Source organism: Thunnus thynnus, chromosome 4 (assembly GCF_963924715.1).
Source record: "Thunnus thynnus chromosome 4, fThuThy2.1, whole genome shotgun sequence".
NCBI classification, from domain to species: Eukaryota; Metazoa; Chordata; class Actinopteri; order Scombriformes; family Scombridae; genus Thunnus; species Thunnus thynnus.
Window position 1 is genome coordinate 26,537,034 of NC_089520.1, and position 22,282 is coordinate 26,559,315.

The 22,282-nt window shown below is 39.7% G+C and overlaps 1 protein-coding gene across 1 annotated transcript; it reads right to left on the reverse strand.

Annotated features, from left to right (window-relative positions):
* Nucleotides 1-2,623: 2,623 nt before the first annotated feature.
* On the reverse strand, nt 2,624-18,906 carry ell2 (elongation factor for RNA polymerase II 2). The gene is made up of 12 exons (XM_067587968.1): nt 18,711-18,906; nt 15,675-15,722; nt 14,584-14,708; nt 14,307-14,470; nt 11,129-11,388; nt 10,544-10,668; nt 9,640-9,712; nt 8,879-9,557; nt 7,485-7,557; nt 6,156-6,327; nt 5,634-5,678; nt 2,624-5,455 (listed from the first exon to the last, which is right to left on the reverse strand). The coding sequence occupies exons 1-12, from the start codon at nt 18,882-18,884 to the stop codon at nt 5,339-5,341; spliced, it is 2,055 nt and encodes a 684-aa protein (XP_067444069.1). The 5' UTR covers nt 18,885-18,906; the 3' UTR covers nt 2,624-5,338.
* Between the last annotated feature and the right edge of the window lie 3,376 nt (nt 18,907-22,282).

The window sequence follows — 22,282 nt, forward strand, 5'->3', positions numbered from 1 at the left end:
ATCATATGAGAAGAGATGCGTAAATACAGACATATGATCCATATTTTACTATCCTGATTGTGTAGGGAGAGAAATTAAAATGAGATAGCCTAGACTGATTACAACTACTAAGTGTCACAAAATGATGAAATGATCGTACCTTTATGGGACTTTTGGCATTATTGATTGTACAACGTACCAAGGGCAAAGTCTTTGTACAAATACGATAATTATCATAAATCTGGCAACGCTGGTGGTCTGAATGATGAAACAGAGAGCTCCATGTCTGGTCAATTAAGTTAATCAGGATGACGTAGGAGGCAGGTCCCTCCTTCTTAAAGATACAGGTAACCACACACGCCTGCACGAGCACGTAAGCGTGTACACAGCATTTTGTAGGCAGAGGTTTTTCCAAAAGTTATAATATTGTAATGCTGGTGTATGTTAGCATTAACTATTACTTGATTAAATATTTTTGTATGGGAATAAATTTGTCTCATAATAATTGAACACTATCTCCCAAGAATCAAAACAAAAAAATGTCATTGAAATTGAAAAATAAAGCAAAAAAGTGACCTCAAACGCAAAACTTACAATAAAACTATACAAGAGGAAAACATTTGATTACAATACTCTCCACATTTCTTCAACTGATCTGGATTTCTCTTTTGTGGTCACTTTTTTCACAGCTGTTCTGCTGCTGAATTTTTCAGTTTCGCTGTTGAACTTCTCAGTTTCAGTTCAGAATTTTTCAGTTTCAATGGTCTGGAAGTGCAACAAGTAGTACGACTTACCGTTAATCTGTCCCTCCAAATGTAAATGACTAATAGGGATGCAGCCACATGAGAGCTTTGCGTCTGAACTAATCAGAAAAATTCTGAACTGAGACTGAAAAATTCAGCAGCAAAAGTGAAAAAAGTGACCACAAAGTTTCATATTAAGTTTTGGGTGCGGGGTCAGCTTCATCCTTGGAACATGTGTACTTCAATATCTGTCAAAACAGTCAGACCACACACTTACACTGTACAGCGTATCCCTCCACCCAATATAAACTATCCTAAACACTATAGACAAGCTGCATAGTGTAATATAGTTCCCAATTTACATAAACATATAAAGAATATATCTATCAAATCACGAACCATTAATCAAATCACGTAAAACATCCAACCAATACTAAAATAAGATAACCTTCTAAACAAATCTTCACATAAGTAAATCTCATGTTACGATATTCTTGTCGGTTGGACAGACCTCAATTTCTAGGCTCAGTAGATAAGTTGAGACCAAGGTCTGTTAGTACTTTAATGAATATTGAAACAAATAATGCCTAATGGTGCTGTCAGTGTTGAATTGTCTATGCCTTTCAATTAATGTTAGCCAATAAATCTATGGTGCATCAAAAAATACATAATCTGTCACATTCACTGAGCTTTAGTACTCTCTTTTAGACATTTATTAGTAAATGTTGACTGGTTTAGCAGGTTGCATCAGTCCTGGTTGACCATGGAAATAAAATCTACTCACAAAAAAACATAGTATAGTCCAATATCACATCTTTCGTCTTAAATTCGCTGTAGTTCAAACATGATTTCAGTTCCCTTGCTGATGCTAAGAAAAACAAAGTTGGTTTAGTATGTTATTAAATTAAATTACACTTTTAATGATGCAGGCTGCAACCAAATATATGTTTTAAGTCAGTGACACTTTCAGGTCACCTCTTTAAAACCAGTCTCCTATTTTTCTCAGGTATTAAGTAACAGAACCTGAAGACAGATTCTGCTTGCAGGCAGCGGTCTATTTAGACCCTTTTTTATGTACAGATGTTGCTGGTATGAATCAGATTTTCTGCATTTTGGATAAAATGTTAAAGTATATAAACTGCAGATGCCAAGAAAAACTAGGGTCAACAGAGCCTTGGACACGAAGTAGCCAAATCTGTGTTGACTGATAATCTGATGTATTTATGTACCATGAAACTGCAAATAATCAGTGTACGACAACAGTGCCAAAATCTTTCAAGTCTAGTGGACATATGAACCTTTTTAAGGACACTGTATATTAAACGTAACGTCCTGAAGTTATCTTAATCATGAACTGCTGACAGGTGGTGCGTTTGCTTTGTTATACGTTTTATCTTGTTTTTATGTAAAACACTGTTTTACAAACATCAGCATTTCTGATCTAGTGTCTTTCCCAAATGTGTGTCAGTACTGTAGGCTACATATTTTCCTTGCTCAACATAAAAGCAGCTAGATGAAAGATACTTCTTAAAAAATGCTCGGAAGAACAAAGTCCAAATAATGATTTATCTTGTATCTCATCATTAATCTAGCAGACATTGTTTTATTGTTGAAGTGGATCCAGCAAAGCTGAATAGTGAGAGCACTATCTGGACTCACTTTATAACACTCAACTTGGATATTTGGGTAACCAGCACATTAAATTCAGATACAATAACTTCAACATTATGCAAGAAAACCAAATCCTTTAAATTTTGCTTTAATGGTGTCAGCTTTGAAAACATTTGCAGTTCTGTCATAAAAAACAATACATTAAAGCATAAAATGTTTCTGATTTTTAACAATTTCAAATGGCTGAAAAGGAGACAAAAGGACAAAAGAGAAAAAAGACATACTCCAGGTAAAACTAAGTTGATTTTTATTGAAATGCCTTGTACATTTTCAGGTGGGCAGGATCAGATTTCACTCAAAATTCACTTGATTTTCAGTGGTTTTTCATTTTCCAAATACTGCCAGGGCATTTTTAAACTTAGTCACTTCCTCATTAAGACTCTTGATTAACCCTCTTCTCCCCTTCCTCCAATAATAATAATGAGTCACTATATGCTAATCGCTGTTGTTCAAACCCCATTTAAGTTTATCTGTCTTTGATAGGAGCAGAAATCTTTGGAGGGCTGCGAGGATGACGCAGGTGATGGACAACATGTAAAGCCCTGGCCTCCTGCACTATTTCAGCGGTTGGAGTGGCACTCGCCAGATTCTGGAGAATGACCAAAAGAATCACCTAAAGAAAACAGGAAAAATAAACCAAAACACTGACCCTATATCCCACAGCTGTAATAAATGTAAATGTAGAGTGGAGCCTCTTGTGGACATTTTTATCTGCTGTTGTTACACCTCCAATATACAAGTGCTGATTTTCTGTCCAAAATAACTTCAGAGAAAACAAGCACATTAAGCCAAGTTTGCAATTACACTAAAGTTGACTCTGACAGCCGACAAATACAGCCAGTCTACTGCAGAGACTGACTGTTCGACAGGATGCCACAACCAAAATATATGTGGAACAGAACTGGCCCGTATTTACTTAAATCTCCAGTTTGCGGGGGGAAAAAATGGTGCTACATTTTTTCCCCCAATACAGGAGACAGACTCTTACATGTCCTCACTAGCTGAATATATTTCAGACCAGACTGCTGAGAAGGGGCTGACCAGCTGATGACTACAGAGACGTCAGAGTCGATACCCTTCAACTGTTGATTTTTTTTTATTTAGGGGCACAGTAACTAAGTTCCTCTTCACACCCCAAAATGCAACATTATTGGATTTATTCTTCAGTGAATGAGAAACATATTCCAGTATAAATGAATCCTAAAATTAAGTCCCAATCAGAAATTTTTACTCCATGGATGCAGTACCAGAAAAGTATTTAATGTTTGGCAAACATTCTAACACAGGTTTTGTAAACAATTTTTCCCTTGTTGAAATAAACTCAAAAATAAATTTTCATTTTTCATAGAATCCATTCATCCATTCATTTAACTAAATATCTGTTTCAATGTTGAAAACAAAAAATGCTACTCTGAAATCTTTCAATGCTCTGCAGAACTCAAACTGAGAATCAAATACATTTGACATCATACAGATTTGTCCTCCGGTGAAGAGAAACACATACTGTTTGCCTGAAGAGGTGGGCGCAGTCTTTTCCAAGGTTTAGAGATGAACCATTCTGGAAAATTAATATTAGGATCCTCTATATCTCTTCAATTAAGATCAGGTACTGTTACTCCAGCCAGGTTGATCCTGAGTGCTCTGGCTGGTCAAACACTATAGCAGCTTTTTTTTTGTTGTTTTTTCTTATTTCTCACTTTTTTTCCCCCATATTTCTGTTTTTTTTTTTTTACCTTTCACTCCACGTGATCCACAACCATACAAATACACAAACTCATACAATCTGTAACGCTCTGACGCCTTTCAGACTGAACATCTCTTCCTTCCTCCCCTGCTCAGACATGCTTGTGCACGCACACACACGCACACACACACACACACACACACACACACGCACGCACGCACGCACGCACGCACGCACGCACGCACGCACGCACACACGCACAACCTGTTGCCAGGCAGTTGTAGTTCCATTGTGTAGCCTGTGGGTCGGCCTAACTCGACGTTTGAGTGTAAACACCTTAAGGCACCCATAATGCACCGTGAACATTAAACACTGTTGGTGCAGGGAATACTGCCCCCTGCTAACAGGGGAACATACTCCTTTAGTTACCCCACCCTCACCACTCCACGTGGCCATTACAACTAAATTTACAATCCATGCACACATATTGTTGTTGCTTCTCAGCCAGCTCATTGATTTCTCCTGCCTGTCTCATTTCCTTCCTCTTCAAACTCAGCAGACACACGGCAGTGTGTTGAAGCAAGGTTATCCAGTACAGTTTTGTGTGAATAGAGAGGAAATGAGGCAAGAGAGACGTCATTGCCGAGTGAGATGACATATGGATCCTGCGTGCAAAATGGCTTCACAAAGTCAAAACACATAAGGCCCGCGGTAATTTTTTTTGCATTGTTTTCAACAAAAGTTAATATATCATCTGCGGACTCTTTTGCACTACGAGTCCCAAAATAAATAGATCTCCCTCTTTTTTTTTTTTTTTTTTTACTTAAATACGTTATTTTCTCTGATGCTCAAAAATACTTTTTGTTCTTTTTTTTGCCAGATAAAGTCCTTCAAAGGTTAGAAGAGTTTAAAGATTTTCCCCAAACTCCTTCACACCTCATGTAGCCCCTTCCACTCGTCCAGTGGTATGAAATTCCACAGGAGCTCATTGAGAAAGCAAAAGATGGGGGGGTAGAGTCAGAGATTTTCAAGAATGCAGGCAACAATACTGCCTGTGGAATCAAAGATGAGAAAAGAAGGAAGGAATGAAGGATGATGGGAAAAAGAAAAAGGGGAAGGAAGGGGGGCTGTTGTGGAGGCAGTAACTGTGGGGGTGTTAATAAATAAGAGCCAGTTGGACACCCCCTCCTGGTTCGACACTCCATTCTCAATACTGATTAGTGAAGATGTTGTGGGAGGCCTGGTGGGCTGTGCTGTGCTCTCAGCACCAGGCCTGGGCTCTGCGCTGGTCAAAATCAGCTATTAGCCGCTTGATGTGGGCCAACTTGTTGTGCAGGTACTCACAGCGCTGTTTCTCCTCATGGTAGTTGGGGCTGTGCTGTAAAAAAAAAAAAAAAAAAATACACATAAGCTATCAATCTGACCACAACTCTTGCTGTATTTGACAAAAAAATCTACTAGCAAACATGTAGTTAGTAATCATGAACAATCCAAAGTTCAGTGGTCTTAAAAATAAAATAAATAAATCACCCTATTGAGGCTTCTGCCTCACTTACTTGTTTCATTTTTTTGTACTCTTTCAAGACTTCTTCTTGCACCTTCTGTAAAATAAAATAAAAACGATTTAAAAAAATGATCACTTCTAATGCAAATGCATATCATTCACAGATATTACAAACTTCACACCCTGCATTCACTTTGTAACAGGAAAAAGTATTTAGCCAGTATGGTTGAAAATACTGTAAATTTTATGTCAAGCTTAAACAGACATTAAACTCTATGTGATAACTTGGCACAACAGCAGCACAGATGCTCAGAATTTATCAATCATGATGACATTAGACATTAAAAGTGTTTGTTTCATGGTGGTTGCAGATCTCAGTGCATCAAGGAGCACTTGGAAATGTAACACTAATCGTTTTAATTAAATACAAACAAAAAAGAATTATCCTGCCTCCTATGTTGCTCATCAATTTTGCATCAGCAAAAACAAAAAACTGGCATATAACTGTGTAGATACTGAAATCAATGGAATAACAGCAACATCAATCAAGTATATGCAGGCAAATGGTTTCGACCTGATACTCTTTGGTGCCAGGTACCAGCTTCCGACACTGGGTATCCAGCTGGGTAAAGCGGCGGGTGATGTTCTCCACACGGGCATGCAGTTGGCGGTACTCATCATACTCTGCATTGAAGTCATCCTTGTAGCTTTGTCGCTGGTCCGTGGACACCAACGGCATGTACTTTCTGTAAACATAGGAAAGGGAATTAAACTGAATTAATCTTTTGATATTGGATACACATATACAATTATTTCAGCAAAAATTATCATGTGCAAGACTAAAACCAGAACTCTACTATGAACAAACTCTTCCCCTAAATTTCCTCATCCTACATCTCTGTAAAAGTCACGATATTTAAAAAGGTTCTGTTTGTAAGAATCAGAAATTCCCTCTCATTAGTGACACTGGTGGCGGTTAAGTGAGCTGCAGTCAACATCCTGTTGCTTGCGCACTCGCTCGAGCAGTGGCGTGAGACTATTGCAGGATGTGGCATATCCAGGCAGCAACTCGCTGTGGTTTTGCTGTGAAATGTGCAACCTTTGGACTACTAACAGAAAAAACAAAAGGGGTAAGCTATGTTCTGCTATCGATCTGGAGCTTGTTTTCTGCTCCTTGGTTGAGGAAATAATGTTGTCATTGCAGGGCTGTTTTGTTGTGAAATGTGTTGTGTTCGACGGAGGCAGCGAATTAGCTGGAGAGCTAATATCTACAGGGTGCTTTTAGTTGGATAGCGCGGGTTTTTTTGTGTTGTTTCGTTATGCCAGAGAGAGACAAGGCACTCTGGAGCGCGCGAAAACATCACCTCCCTTGGATTTTCGCGTAAAATTTGGCTCCAGTCTTTTACATAGAAATGAGTCCAAAGGCTGTTACCAAGAAAGTTGGAGAAAGTCTCATTTTAAGTTACATTACAACCCGTTCATTGGCTCATTGTCAATAAAAAAAATAATTAATACATGTAAATTGCGTCACAATTCTGCACATAGAACCTTTAAAGAAAGGTGGGAATCATGTTTTACATCTACTGAGTTTCTCGATATGTGATGTGGCATTGACGACACGTTCCTTTAAGTAATTACAAATGGTGAAGAAACTACAAAACAGTCCTAGTACAGTGATGACAGAAGAATACCAGACTGCACAGATTAAACACAGATGTGTTTAACGCTGCATCTAATTCTCAAGCTTGGGTCTATTATTAACATCCCCTTTAATTATGGTCAAATGTTTTAAACTGTGTGATTTCTTTTGTGTCAGAGATAAATTGAGAGACCTGAGAGGTAAAGATGGTCACATTGTAGCATAATGGGCTCTTTAAGATACTGTATATTTACAGTTACTCACACTACATAGTCAGGTATATCAACTGTAGATGAGAATTCAGTAGATTGGACTGGCTTCTCTTTCTCTGAAGAGTCTGAGGAGGAAAAAGTAAAGTGTTAGCATGTAAATACTACACTTACAATAATAATACACAGAATCTTTCTCTGTCTTTGACAAAAAAAATACAAGCCTTCAAGATTATTTATCCTTTTTTCTTCCCTTAATATATTAGACACTGCAGTTAGATGTACTGCTGCCACCCAACAGTCACAGCTGTTACTACAGCTGTTACTGACGTTTTATAGAGTGAAACTCAAAATCAACCGTCACCACAGGTGTCATAGGATCAGCACTTTCGTTGTGTAGTGTGAAACAACGTCAAGACTCCATGATCGTAAATGGGGCACAGACCTTGAGGAAGCAGCAGAGTGTCTCAAACTACCCCCACAACATTAACAGTATGAAGTGAACCAGAACTGACGATCACAGAGTAAAGAAGAACACGGATCAATGCCTCAGCATGTTCAGCCAAAATACATCATGCATCACAGTAATCAAACTGGGTGGGTCATAGGAGACTGTGTAGAGATAAACACTGAAACATGGTGAGCTACAATCCAAAGTCTGAAAGATAAACTGTCTGGAAACTTGGACAGAGGAGGCATGTCAGTCACAAGACATGCCAAAGCTGCTTGAATTAGTGAGTCCAAACACACACACACACACATATATACACACTTACTCAAAGTTGCCCTAATGAAGCAAAGTTCTTAAAGTTGGACTCAAGCTGTATTTCAATGTATTTTTGGTTTACCATTATTTTCCACTGTGCTGTATTACATTAAAATACTTTTTACTGAATGTCAAAGGTCTTTGTTTTTGTTAATTTTTTCCAGAAATAAATGTTTGACTTTGATAATATATACACCTTTCTCTGTTAGTGTATCCTCTAATGTCTCCAGAGTGCTTTTAAACATGTGATGTAACACTGACCCACCCTTTTATAATACTATGAAAAGACAGGAATTTTGAACTCAATTTTTTAGAGAAAATGATAGCTAGGCAAATTAAAGGTACTGTATTGAAAGCAAGAAGAGGCCAAAGTACAAAGCAACACTCCACAGAGCTGCAGAGTTGGGTGATAAAAACTGGATTTGTTACTACGAGTGACCCCTTTAAAAATATTAATGTGTCTCTGAAGATGTGCCTTCAACTACATTAAACCAGTAATAGATCCAAATGAATGGGAACAAATTTCTCCCTAAAGTAACATTAAATTATTAAAAAAGGTGAAGTGCAATTTGGAAAATGGAAAAATAGCTGATAGTAATGTGAGGTGTGCATGCAGAGCAGTAAATGGTCATTTTGAGACATTTGGTTCACCGATGCAGATAATTAACAAGACAGAAACACACCTTGATCTTTGTGAGGATTCTTGTCGATAACTTCTCTTTTCGCTTCCTCAGAACTGCGCTTCTTTTTGGCCCTACGACTCTCCTCAGCCTGCTCTGCTACACTGGGAGGACTACTGCCTCTTTCCGTCCGTTTCCCTTTCTCCCTCTCTCGATCCTTATCTTTGTGCTTTTTGGATTTCTTCTTGAACTTCTTGGTGGTACTGCTGGACAAGGGAGGGCTGCTGATGACAGTGGAGGTAACTGTGAGTGAGGTGCAAGGAGGAGGGCTGGGGGATGCAGCTGGTCTGGGGACTGGGATGGGCGGCCGATAGCGGTCCTGCAGGATCCTATCAGAGGAGAAGGGGCTGGGTGAAGGGTCCCTGCAGGAGGAACTCTGGTCCATGGGCAGGTCCTGGGTACCACAGCCCTCCGGGGTGCTGGGTGAGTTGGAGTTGGAGGCTGGGCTGGGCTGCTGGTGAGAGGGTGCAGGAGGGTGGGACGAGATGGGGAGATGGCTGGGAGGGCCCGAGGTGACGTTGGAGGGTAGGGACGAGCGTTTGGAGCCAGGGCTCCCCTCGTCCTCACGGCGGTCAGAGGAGGATGAGGATAAAGATGCGGCTGGCCCTCGATTGCTGAGGTGGGAGATGCGGGCTTTCTTTGGCGCCAAAGGATCTATGAAGTCAAAGTCTGGCTGGCGCTTCTGCAAGAGAACACCTAGAATTTAGAGGAAAGTTACACACTTCACTGTCTGTGTGTGCATGTGTGTGTATTTGTGCAGGTACCAGGGGGGACGCAGGGACACTGTCTTTGGGAGAACTGCTTGATGAGAGTGCCTCAGTAGGAAGACCTAATTTGCTGTTGAAGAAAGGAGAGAGTGGCATCAGTGGTGAACGGTGGAACAGAAAAGAAAGAGCATATTAACTATCATTTCACCAGGCTCAGCTAATGAATTCATACTTGTATTAAAGCAATTGTTTGCAATGTGCTAACAAAAGCACGGAATAAGAGACTTGAAGCTAGCAAAATGGATCACATCAATAGATGATTTAAAATGTAATTGTTTAATAAGGAAAGAAAGGCATTAAACTGCAAATTAAAACCTACGAGTGTACTACATGAGAGGTGAGAACCTGTTGATAGACTTTAAAAATGCTCAACTATTCTTTTAACATAATCGTTAAGCAATCACTCCCTCTAGGATTGAAAAGTGGCTGTTTAAAGTTAGTTTGGTTGCCTGTAGAGCACAACAGCTGTGGTCACCTTGAATACATGTCAGTGACAATGTGCCCCAGTGGTGACAAGTTTTCAACATAGAGAAAGAAAAATAATGACATCATATAAACTACTAAAACCAGTCCTGCAGCATACTTCACTTATCCACTGACCATCCCTCAGCTGCCAGTATACACAGCTGTACAGTCACAGGATATCTGGCATGTTTGTGAACAGAAATTCATTAAACAAAAGTAAAAAAAAATTTAAAAAAAAACGAAAACTTTGGAATCCATTGTTACCAATATTAAATTCAAGCAGCACTCAAAGCACCAACCAACTGTAAAACCAAAACCACATACAACCCTCACTTTAAATTACTACTTATACTTAAGTGTAGTCTCACACCATAAAGTGTAAATGCTTTAATAGTTAAAGTAAGCATGTCTTGAGGTTAAGAATGCATTTCTGTACCGAGCCAGGATCCGGTCAACCTGGACCTTCTCATCTTCAGAGTAGCCAGGCCAGTCTCGCTGGACATCACGGAAAATGAAGTCTTTCAATGAATATGTGTTGTCTTTGGGGTTCAGATTTGCCACCTGTTTCATATAGGCACACACATGGACACAATTTCAAAGTTAAACTACAATAGCATGAGAAGTATACATTATGTATAGAAACTTCACATTTCCTGTGCTGGCCAGACATCTGTGTATGCAAATAATAATAACTATTATATGGCTTGTTTTGTGTCAAAGTGAATGAAGCCTTTACACTGTGAACCGGATGTAGATTTTTGTGTATCTCGGTCTCATGTTTAAAGAAAGGTAAGGGGATCTTTGGGATTAAATTAGACACTTGATGAATACAAGTACTAGTGTCAAATACCTAGTATCAGCTATTAAAGAACATAGTTATTACTGCCAGGCCATCTGTTTAATAGAGTACGTGGAACTATCAATCACTGGGCCGCTTCCCTTTTAAATTGCTCTCTAACTACTGATAAGACATATTATGAGACTCTAAAACCATAAAAAAAGAACAGCCATCTTACAGTACCTGTTGTAGGGTGGTCCCCAAGGAGTTTCTGTCCTTCTGGTTGATACCGTCCCGCTGCAAACGGGCAAGCACTTCCAGCTTCTTGTAGGACCTCAGCGCCAGCAGGTGAATGATGCGGTCCCGGAACGGCCGCTGGGACACGGGGTTGCTGGAAAGGCACTTGCGGATAGTGTTGGCTGGGTTGATGGGTGTGGATCGTTTGCGCTCTGGGACCACCTCTGGGGTTGATAGCGCAGGCTTACGAATATGGACTTTCTTTCCTAAAGAGAGAAAGTGTTTGTTTAATGTTAAATACCCCTCTTTCTCTGCAGTGACGTTAGCTAGCTGGTCTACATCAGATTATCAAATATCTGTCATTTTGCTCAACACAGTCACAGACACCATTTACTGAACAAGAGAGAAGTTCCTCATATTTCAATTTAATAAGTAACAGGCAGAAACTACCTGCTTTGCCATGTAGACTACTATTACTTTTTTTCAGCTTTTCAAGCAGGAGGTCCCAATTGTCCTAATGTTCACACCAATTACCACCTGACACAACCACAGAGAAAGGGGGCAACCACTAAATTACACTCTATAATGGGCTGCAGTTCCTTGTATCAACTAAGACTAGTTTGGAAAAGTGATTGTGTGGAAAAGGCTAGGTGATTAGAACTCAAGACACCTCTGCTTCATGTTGCTGAGCCATGTGCTTAGTCAGGGTGTCTGTACATTTCCCTATACTGCTCCACAGTCATTATGAAATTCTAAAGCTCTTTAAGAGATTAAGGTTAGAGAGAGGAAGAGAGAAGAAAACCTTCCCCCTCCCTCCTTGTCAAAAACCAGAGACTAGGAGCAATGTGAGGAAGTGTAAGCACACACAATTTACGTTGTCCAATAGGCCAATGACAATTTGCTGTAGGTGAAAAGGTTATGTCAGTAAGTCGTCTCCTTGAGAAAGTCACTCTGCATACTGGACTGGATAACAACTTACATAGCAAGCACAACTAGATCCTATTAAAACCATGTGATGTTGATGACTACAATGTTCAAATTTGAACAGAATATTATCGCTGTATTCATAATTATTAGGATTGTGCAGCTCTCATTTAAAGGCTACAGACAAAGATAAAAATACAGTTACAGATTGTTACCTGAAGTTACCAGCCTGTGAAAACAAGTAGCTAAAAGCCCCCTCAGTAAATAGGGTGCTAACTCTATACAAGCTGTGACAAGCTTCTGTCCCACCCCTTTTCTCTGCTGCTCCTCTCGTTTCCCAGTTTCTATCTGGGCCACTGTATGCAAATCTATCCCCAAGGCCGAGAAAAACAGGCCTGAGGAGTTTTTAATTCAATTAACAAATTTTGTGGACTGAACTTGCCTTCTGGTCCTGGTTTCACAAAGAAGTGTTTGACAAGGTGTTAGATGTAACAAACCAGTTTTAAATATACAGATGGTCCACAGTTTACTTTGTATTCTTGATAAAAAAAAAAAAGACTATTCAAATGGAAAAAATGTGGCTGTCCAAGCTAAATATGAGAATAACGGCGCATATTTTCAGATGTATTGTTCACATTAGAAGTGAAACAGTTATGTCAAGAATGTAAAAAGAGAACTAGAGAGACAAGTTAAAACCCTGACAAATTTCTCACATCCACAGAGCTGGCCAGTCACTGCATGAGGCGAGTGTGAATGTCAGATTAGCAGTTTTGAAAAGTTACAGAAATGGCCCTACACAGCCCCTCTTATTCTGATGTTGTAAAGGTGTGCGGGTGGGTTCTGAAGCTATTCAACTATCTGATAAGCATTTCTGACAGATTATACCGGCCCCTTTACTGTGTGCTGCTGAAGATTTGTCAAATGTAGCAGAGAGCACACACCAACAAGATGCTGATATGGATACAGCCATATTCAACTCTCCAAGCAAAATAAACGAGGTAAAATGTAAGAATTTTGCCAACAATAAGCATTCCTCTCCACTGTGCACACAGGGTTACTTTTAGGCTACCACTACAATACTGCTTAATGGACATTTTAATGAAAAATATTTTTATAAAGTAATCAATTAGAGCTTCTGAAATTTAGTGCATTTTGTGGTCTGATGCATTTTGAATTTGGGTAATAACACTTTTTCAAGTTTGGAAACAGTGTTGAAAATACCTAACAATATTTTCTATTGGTGTCCTGAAATTTGAAACCTCTTAAACTTAAACAAATAATATAATCATCAAGATATTTCCTCCCTAGTTTTACTTTGCATTTTGTCAGTCTTTGATAGCCAAACCATTTCCAAATGAGAGAGTCGGTTTTTTTTTTTATCTGAACTACTATATTATCTTAGTCTTAAACCCAAAAAAGCAGTTTGACATTCACTGTAAGCAGGTACATACCTCAGTAACATGTGAGCCAGTCTTTCTTGTCTGGCTGCTGGTGTTAAATTTGTATGTGTTTTAAGCATGCATTTGTTTTGTAGTTGGGGGACTGTACAGCAAGTGTCAATAATGAGACTAAAAACATACTGAAATGAGAGGAAGGCAGGAAAGGGGAAAACACATTTGGCATGAAACATTACATCAGTGAGTTGTTTGAGTTGTTTTGTTGCCCAACCTGTGCTGTGTTGGTTAAGACATATGAGAGAAGCTATTGAGAGTGATGAGCCAAATTAGGTTATCAAAGATGACTTTTTCTGTTCGGCTTGTGTGACTCAAATCCAGGCACTGGCTGATGCCATGGACAGAAAACTTGTCTACATGAGTTTATGTTCGTCAAGTGTGATGGGAAAAGAGTCTTAATTGGTTGCAGTAATACGTGTTAAGCACAGGCAACACTCACTGCAAGGACTGTGACACCTCAGCACTTTCTGTATCATTTTGGCAGGCTGTGTGTCAATGAAAAATAATTCAAAATAAAAAAATAATTCAACCTTTGGCCCTTATCAGTCAGACTGCTAATCTGGAAAAGACTGAGATGGCAGAATAGCTTAGTCAGTAGCAATAATGGCTTTGAATGGAGTCAGGCTGTCAGCTTTCACCTATTCAGTCTCTCAAAAGGGGCTGGGTTTGAAAAGAGAGGAGAGGCGTTGATAGGATGTAAAGCCATGCTGGTGAGTGGGGATTCAACCTGGCATCTGAATGTGGGAGTTGCAAATCAGAGGCTTGATGGTTTTAGACAATATGTAAAAATGTATCGAGGGCCTTGCCTCTGTACTGGCCCCCAGGCTTGATGACTTTGGTCCCACGTTCACGTGTGTCCTCCACAGCCTGGGTCATACGCTCCCGGGTCACCTGGTAGGAGTCATTAGTGGCGCACACTGTGACCTTGTCCTGTACCGTCTCCAACAATGACAGGTGTGAGGCCCCTGAGCTGCAGACAAAGAGGGAGTATGAGAAAGAAATGTGAGGCAAAGGAGGATTACGTTCTAGCAATGTGTAGTAAGACAGTAACTGTTGATTCAGCTGACCAGTGATTACCATTACCTTGACACATACTGATGGATGCACTCAAAGCTTCCCTGAGGGTTGTCCTTGCCCACATTAGACAGGTAGAAATCAAAATTGTGGGAGGAGTTTGAGGAGGAATCGGTCTTGGGAATTTTAATGTGCTGTAAAAAAAAAAAATCCACACAAAAATGGAAAAAAAAAATAACTTATTGTTTCCTGCATGGTGTCTCAAGTGATTACTTGAAGTGAGGAGGATCATCATATACATGGTGTTAACTTTTTAATATATAGCTACCATATATTAAACCCTACCATGTGGTAAAACTCACCTTGATTTTCACCTTATAATCTAATATGTGTGCATGTGCATACAGTTCAGATGCACATCTGGGCTATGTGGTTTGATGTGAACAACATAGGAACTAGCATGAGACAGGAAGGTGTGTGAGGACCCAGCAGCTAAGGGAAGGCTGTATGTGTGTCATGTGCGTCATGGACTCCGAGCAGTGCATGACAGTGTTAACAGACTTCAGAAGGGTCTGAAATTAGTTTGTGTGTACATAGAGGACACAGCTTATGTTATAAATCATAAATTAATCACCAACTCAAAACTAGCTTTGACAACTACATGTGCAATGATAATAACTAAAATGTAACAACAACATTAATTCCAATATAACAATGATTTTTGAAGCAATACAAAACTTGTCCTTTGTGTGAAAATACTATAAATCTTGTAAAGCAAAAAATGGATATATTGAAATGCTGAATAAATAAGTATGATTAATGTATAGTCTGATCACTTAATAAATAAACACACTTGTTGTTATGCTATGATAAATGTATACCAGTAACATAGATCAGTGTTAACTGAGTAGCTGAACAGTGTAAATCAGTGGTTCCATTGGTTCTAAGACACTTTAGGGGCATCTCAATAAATAATGAATACAACTCAGTGAATGAACAAATTAATACATAAATTACATGTCATTAATAAATACCAAATTAAGCTTGCTGGTGACAACCTGAAATAAAACTAGAGTTTTATTTATTCCACATCAGAAATTCACAATTGGGAAGGTGATCGCTCACCTGACTCCTATCATAAAAGGAAAAAAAGTGCTTACTCCTTGGAGTCCCTTGAATTGTATCGTTGGCCGTGAAGAAGGTACATTCTGAAAGTGAAGGGAAACAACAGTTAAACACCTACTGATACCAAAGAAATGTGAAGGACCTTTGCGAGAGCTATTCTAGTTTGGTAGGTTATTAAGTACAGCTACACAAAACCAAAGTAAGAAAACACATAGTCTAGAACCTGCAAGACATGTTACACTATTTGACTGACACTTCTGAACTCATTTGGTTGCAGCAGCAGCAGCAGAGCCTTAGGGTCCTGTTACACCAAGCAGACCTAGCAGACTGTCAATAAACTGTCTTCATAATCCCCAAAAAGCAAACAAACAAAACATATCCCTGAAGATCCTGCATCACGTAAAACTAAACAAAGTAGCTTGTGATTTTTATTTTATGGGAATCTATTTACAGTGTTGTTTTGTTGTCAGCTTGTGGCTTTTCCCTTGACTTTGCCACGATTTATTATGCTTAATGGGATAAATGCACACCAGTAAGGGCTGACTAGTGCCAGTGTTGCTACACACACCATGAGTTAGTTACAAAATACTTGATGACGGGCCACTAGCAGCCAGTGTTTGGCACGGTGTCTCAAAGTTTCAATCTACAGAGCAACCATGTTAATTTTCTTCTTTTTAAGAGGTTAACAGGTAGGTGGTATGATATGTAAAATCGATCGCTAGACATCTGAACACAAGTGTCTGAACTTGGACAACACTCAAACACAGTGGATATTTTGAAGAGGTTATTTCTGAAACATCTTTGTTTTGTGTAGGCTTGCAGGTTTGTGTTGGTGGCTACTTGAAACGGCGCTGACAGCCACAAATATGCAGAGGCTTCTCTGCTGCAGTGCAAGTTGGGATAGGAAAGCGTAGCGACTCCCTGCTTCTTCACACAGCCGAAGCCAACAGAAGAACCAGTTGGCTAAAATCATAGACTTCTAAAATGCTGCTTCAAACTGGTTTGAGTAGAATGTGCATTTTATTAACAACAGCTTCTCTGCATTCATGGATATTGAAAAATATGCATGCCAACTCATACATGAAACAAGATGGAGATAAACAAAGATAAAAATGTGTATTTTCAAATCAGACTGAAAGAACCATGTCACAGTTGTGTTAAAGCTAAGCTACTCCCAAGCCAAGACTGACTGACTGACTCCCTCCCCCACCATCACACACTCACTCACACACATACACACACATACACACACACACACACAGTTCTGATCACATTTCACATCACCACAGAAAGACAAAGATAGCCAGCTTCCATAGTTCGATCACTGGTTCAGCTACAACACACATTACTGAGAGGGACAGAAACAAAAAGCAGGCAGTTTTGGCTGCTCAGTCAGCAAGAGATGGCAGGCTGCCGTTCAATGCAGCGTATAGACCAACATTACCACATCCAATAAGGTTGTAGCATGGGCTGGTCACAAAAGAATTCCTTCAACTTAGTGATCACTCGATTTGCCAGTTGTCAGATACAGACTAAATAATCATTTTATATTGTGCTTTATATCTACAGTTTTAACATGAATTTCCCTACAAGCAACGCCTGCATTATACCGGGCTGACAATGAGCAAAAGTTTCACATGCAGGGGTGTGAATAGTGTGCGACATGCATATTTACACACACACTATGTGCCGTAAAAAGCAGTCAGAGACCTCTGAACACTACAGCCCCATGCTATGCGACAGTGCATCAGCCCTGAGTGGAGACCTAGGCCCAGTCAGTGTTATATAATGGCGTTGTTGTTGGCAGAGTTAAGGTCAGGTAACTTGGCTTCAGGCCTCCGCACCTCAGACTGCAGAGGTATCTCCAGATTAGCTCACCTGTGTAGCACCTCTACAAGATTACACCATTTGTACAGTTCAAGATTAACAAGTTATATTTAATCTCCAGAAGGTATGCAAGTGCCCTATTAGCACACTCAGTTTCAAAAGCTTTTAAATGACTGGCGGTGTCAAGCTCAGGGGTGAAATGCAGTACATGACGAGGTAGTTTGCTGAAAGCTTAAAAAAAAATAAAATTAAAAAAGTACATAAATACATAGTAATGCATTTGAACAAGATGACACAGACAGCAAGGGCAAGTATCCAAATATTTTTATGTATAGAGGTTGTTATATTTGTAATTGTTGGCCTACTCTTGACATTAATTGGTACATATATGCACAAAAAACGTCAGTAAATGTCAGACAAGCCCAAATGAAAAATGTGTACCATGTAAACCCTTGAGGCACTTACTCAAATAAGCTGCATCCTCCAGCTACAATGTGGCAGTTTGTTGGACTGCAACATTTTATAATAAAGTTAAGCAGTTATGAGCCTCATATCCTTTCCAGGTTGTGATGTTAGGTTTTCTGACTAACGCTAGCTAAAACTTCTAACCATATGGTAAGCAGGCCAGACAGCGACATGCTTGAAACGCCAGTAACTTGTAGCGTTAATGAAGTTACATTAGTCATAATCAGTCTGTATATTTGCACCCAGGCGCTGACAAAAATACAACCTCGTCGAATTAAAGTTCACGTTTGTTAACCAAGTGTTTGCGTTAAACACTCAGTTTATGAGACGTGTCACCTTCTTAGTTTATAAATATGTACTCTGATGACGGGTGTATTCGTCGATATGAAATTACCACTTTCCTAATTTGGTCAAAGTAACGTTAGTTTGGCAAGAAAAAAAATGGACAGCACAGCTGCTTCAGACTAACGTAAAGCTAACGTCTGCTAATCAGTGTCTGAGTTTAACAACAGGGTTTCCAGGTTAAAAAACATTTGTCAGTTCGTAAAACCTGGCCAGAACATAAGGCCAAGGTCTCATTTATCTTGCTCAGTTGATTAATTTAAGGACACATGACAAAATATGATTAAAAAAACAAGCAGAAAGTCGCTCTGCCAACAGCTTAGCTAACTTCGTAGCTTTAGCTGTGCGTGGCAGTTGGGCTTCCCAGCTGAGACGAGCCGTGTCAGCCCTGACAGTCTGGGCTCATTTTAATTGAAATAAACGGCAGATTCACTCACCATGCAATTTTGGTAGCTCTCTATCGCTCTCAGTGCTGTCTCGGTCAATTTGACGTGTAAAACGGTGATTCTATCTGCGCTCTGTCGGCCACAATTTAATCCGTACCTCCCATCCTCGGAGAGAGCCGCCATCTTTACCAGCCCTCCACCATCGTCCCTCTGAGGCTGGAGCATTTAGCAGCCCGGCTTCCCTGAGCTCTCTCCGGCCCGGGGAGGGACTACAGCTGCTGCCTACACGGCTGGTTACACTGGATTGGTCCTCACTTGCTAGCTTGTTAGTTTTTCACTTCCACACTGCCACAGTAGCTAACGTTACACTTACAGTATGGCATATATCATCGTGCTTTGATATTATTGTCCTTTAACATATATTATTGTGCTTAAGAAGTGTACCAGGATTTGCTTTACTTCTTCAACTGGGGTTTGAGTGTGTGTTACAGAGAACCAAAACTGGGGCCATTACTCTTTTAAACCATTATAAGAAAAAGAAAAAAAAAACTCTTGCAGCTATAGTTTCCTTTTCCCTGTATGCCCAAAGGCTCTCTCAAACGCACACATGTAGTTACCTCTTGGCAAAACTGCCTCTGCCTGCTCTATTCTGCTGACATGGTAGAACTAATTCTAGCCTACTGAAGCTGTTAAAGGTAGCTTTTGTAGACTAAAGGCCTACTGTATCGTGTCAACTCTCTCGTCCAAAGACAGTTTAGCAGGCCCTGTAATAAATATTGACCTAATCTAAATACAAGATAGTGAACTACTTCACTATTCTGTATGTTGGCCTGTTATGTACAAGACTTTCTGCACATTAATCAGTTGACAAATGGATTCCTCCTATTTCTCAAAATAAACTGCCAAACACAAACATGCACAAACACTCCGTGAGGTTAATAAAGTAATAAATGGTGCTTAGTAGTTTTACCAAGCAGTAATGCATTCAATCTTTTATTTGAGCTACTTTTAGGAGCTGTAGCCCCCATGCACCCACTAAATTCTTATAATGTGCCAGAGTCACCCTGGACCACTTTTTCAGAGCCATAATTGGCTTATAATCCTCTTTCTTGTGGTTTCTTTAATGATGTGGGATATAATGTGACATCAGCACAATGGGCACAAAGTGTGCCCCCCAGTGAGTGGCACCTCCACTATCTCCCAGTGTCACTCCCCTTGACCTAGTGATTAGGGCAGCATGTTTTGGTGTGGCATAGCTTCGGGCAGGGTGGGGAAAGGCTTGTGTGAATCCAGCAGATTACCATAGCTGTTCACCGCACCCATCCCCCTGACAAGTCACACACACACACACACACACATACACACACACACACACACACAGATGTTAAACTATTGGAAACTTCTTGCACATTAACCCATCAACAAATCGATTCTTCCTATTTCTCAAAATAAACTGCAATAAACTTCACAAGCACTGTGTGAGGTTAATAAAGTCTGTTTGAAAATTCATACATGTGGACAGTGTCAAATCTGTAACAACACCTTTATCTACTCAACAATAATGAAACACAACTCTGACTGGGTTGGCAGCTTTGCCTCAGAGCATTGCATTTCCTGTATTGTGCTTTCACTTTGTTTAAATACGTGCTAATTTTAAATACCAAGTCTGTTTAATCCTGAAGGTGCTCTGGTTTGTCTGACAGGCCGCCTGCTGTGCAAACAATTAAATAAAGGCTTTAGGGTGGATAGGTCTCATTGATTTTAGGGCTTTTGTGTTTACTGAAGCCCTGAAGGTGTCACCTGATGGAAGCTTAAGGGCACAGTGTGAAGAATAAGTTAAAATTACACACTCTTTGTTTAAGGCTAAACATTAAACCCAGGAAGACTACTGATAACTGTAAAGTTCTTCTTAATTGTGTTACTAGTTTGCCATGAAGAGGGAGCACTGACTAGTATTTTCAAAGGTGGCTAAATTAGTTGTTCAACATAGGGGTGATATAACATTGCTCACTCCTTACTCACTATTTTTTTCTTCTATATTACTTTTCATTAAAGTTCTGAGTAACACCAGAGATATCCGTCTACCCCTCAAGCTACTCTGAATAACTACAGAGGTTAATCATTAGTAAGTGTATTATTCGGCCAGACTCCGGTTTTGGTGCTAATCAGACATGTGTTAGTGGCTTGAGCCTCGAGCCAAAAATCAGTAAAGATGCTACTTTTTTGTTGCAAGGTCAGAGTCTTTCCATTTACAATTGCTGTTTTCTTTTCAAAATCTGATTTGCCCTTCCCATGTGACCCTTTACTATTTTGCTAATGAAGGAAAATCCAGCAAGTAGTGCTACCCACACCCGCTGAAAAAAGTGAATGAAAAGCTTCTCTGATGAACATCAACTAAGTCAATCAGTCATCATCAAACTTTGCTGTTCTGTGTCTGGTCATATGTTCACGTGGTTCTGATTATGGTTAAACATTGATAATGATTGAATTAGTTTTTCATCTACGTTGCCAATTGAGTTGTTTGTTGGAACTACAGTATGTTTGCACAATAACGGTTTTAAAATATTGTCTACGCGGTTTAGTCAACTTAAGGCAAAGAGATATTGACTGAACACATTCACATGTAAGTTCAAAGATAGGTCATCCTAATAGAGCTGGGGTTAAGTGCGGTACTTACTGAGATCATACTGTATGATTTGTCTGTGGCATTTTGGCAGATGAGAATCTGCCATGTGATGTACAACCTGAATTGGCTCATTACTTAAATTACCTTAATATGTATTTACAATGTTGTGATTGAGTACACAACACAACTGAGGCGAAGGGGAATTAAATCATCAACACCTACTCGTGACTGAGTAATTGCACCATCATCAAAAAGCCTCCAGCAGTTCAGCGTACCTGTAAGTGACCTGTAACTGAGACTAATAAGCAGGCGTGGCGGTGGCACAGTGGCTCATTAGCAAGCACTGTTGCCTCACAGCAACATCCTGGGGTTGGGTTTTGTCCAGATGCTCCAGCGCCCTCCTTCAGCACAAACACATGCAGGACAGGTGAGCTGAAGACTCCACACTGCCAAATTATCCTCGTGTTCACTGTCTGTAAATGTACAGGACTGATTTATAGCACAAAAGAGAGGAGAGGTTGACTCACCTTGACTTGCTCTTGTTGTTTGTGCAGTCATAAATGGTACAGGCCCATGCCAGACACATTCACATGAGTAAAAAGAAAACAAGACTGGTGGTAAAAAACAAAAGTTACACCTTAAGCTCATTATTTTGGGGACAAACTATTAATTAGCCAATTACATAATAAACAGTTGTGCTAATTGATGGGTTTTATTTAGTTGTGTTTGAGCAGGTCACAATTGTTTTAAACCAACAAACACACAGACTACACTGTGTTGACCGATAGCAAATTGAAGGAAAGTTACTTTTTTTCACTTTTTTTATTAATGTAGTTTTGGCTATCGTAACTACTACAACTACTACTTTGGCTAGTGTACTCACAAGTGTCATTATAGGGATGGCTGACTGCTTTATAATAGGAAAAGAAATACAACAAGTGTCAGACAGCTTTTAGACTGTACCGTTTGTTTTTGCAGAGGTCAGAACTCTTTACAT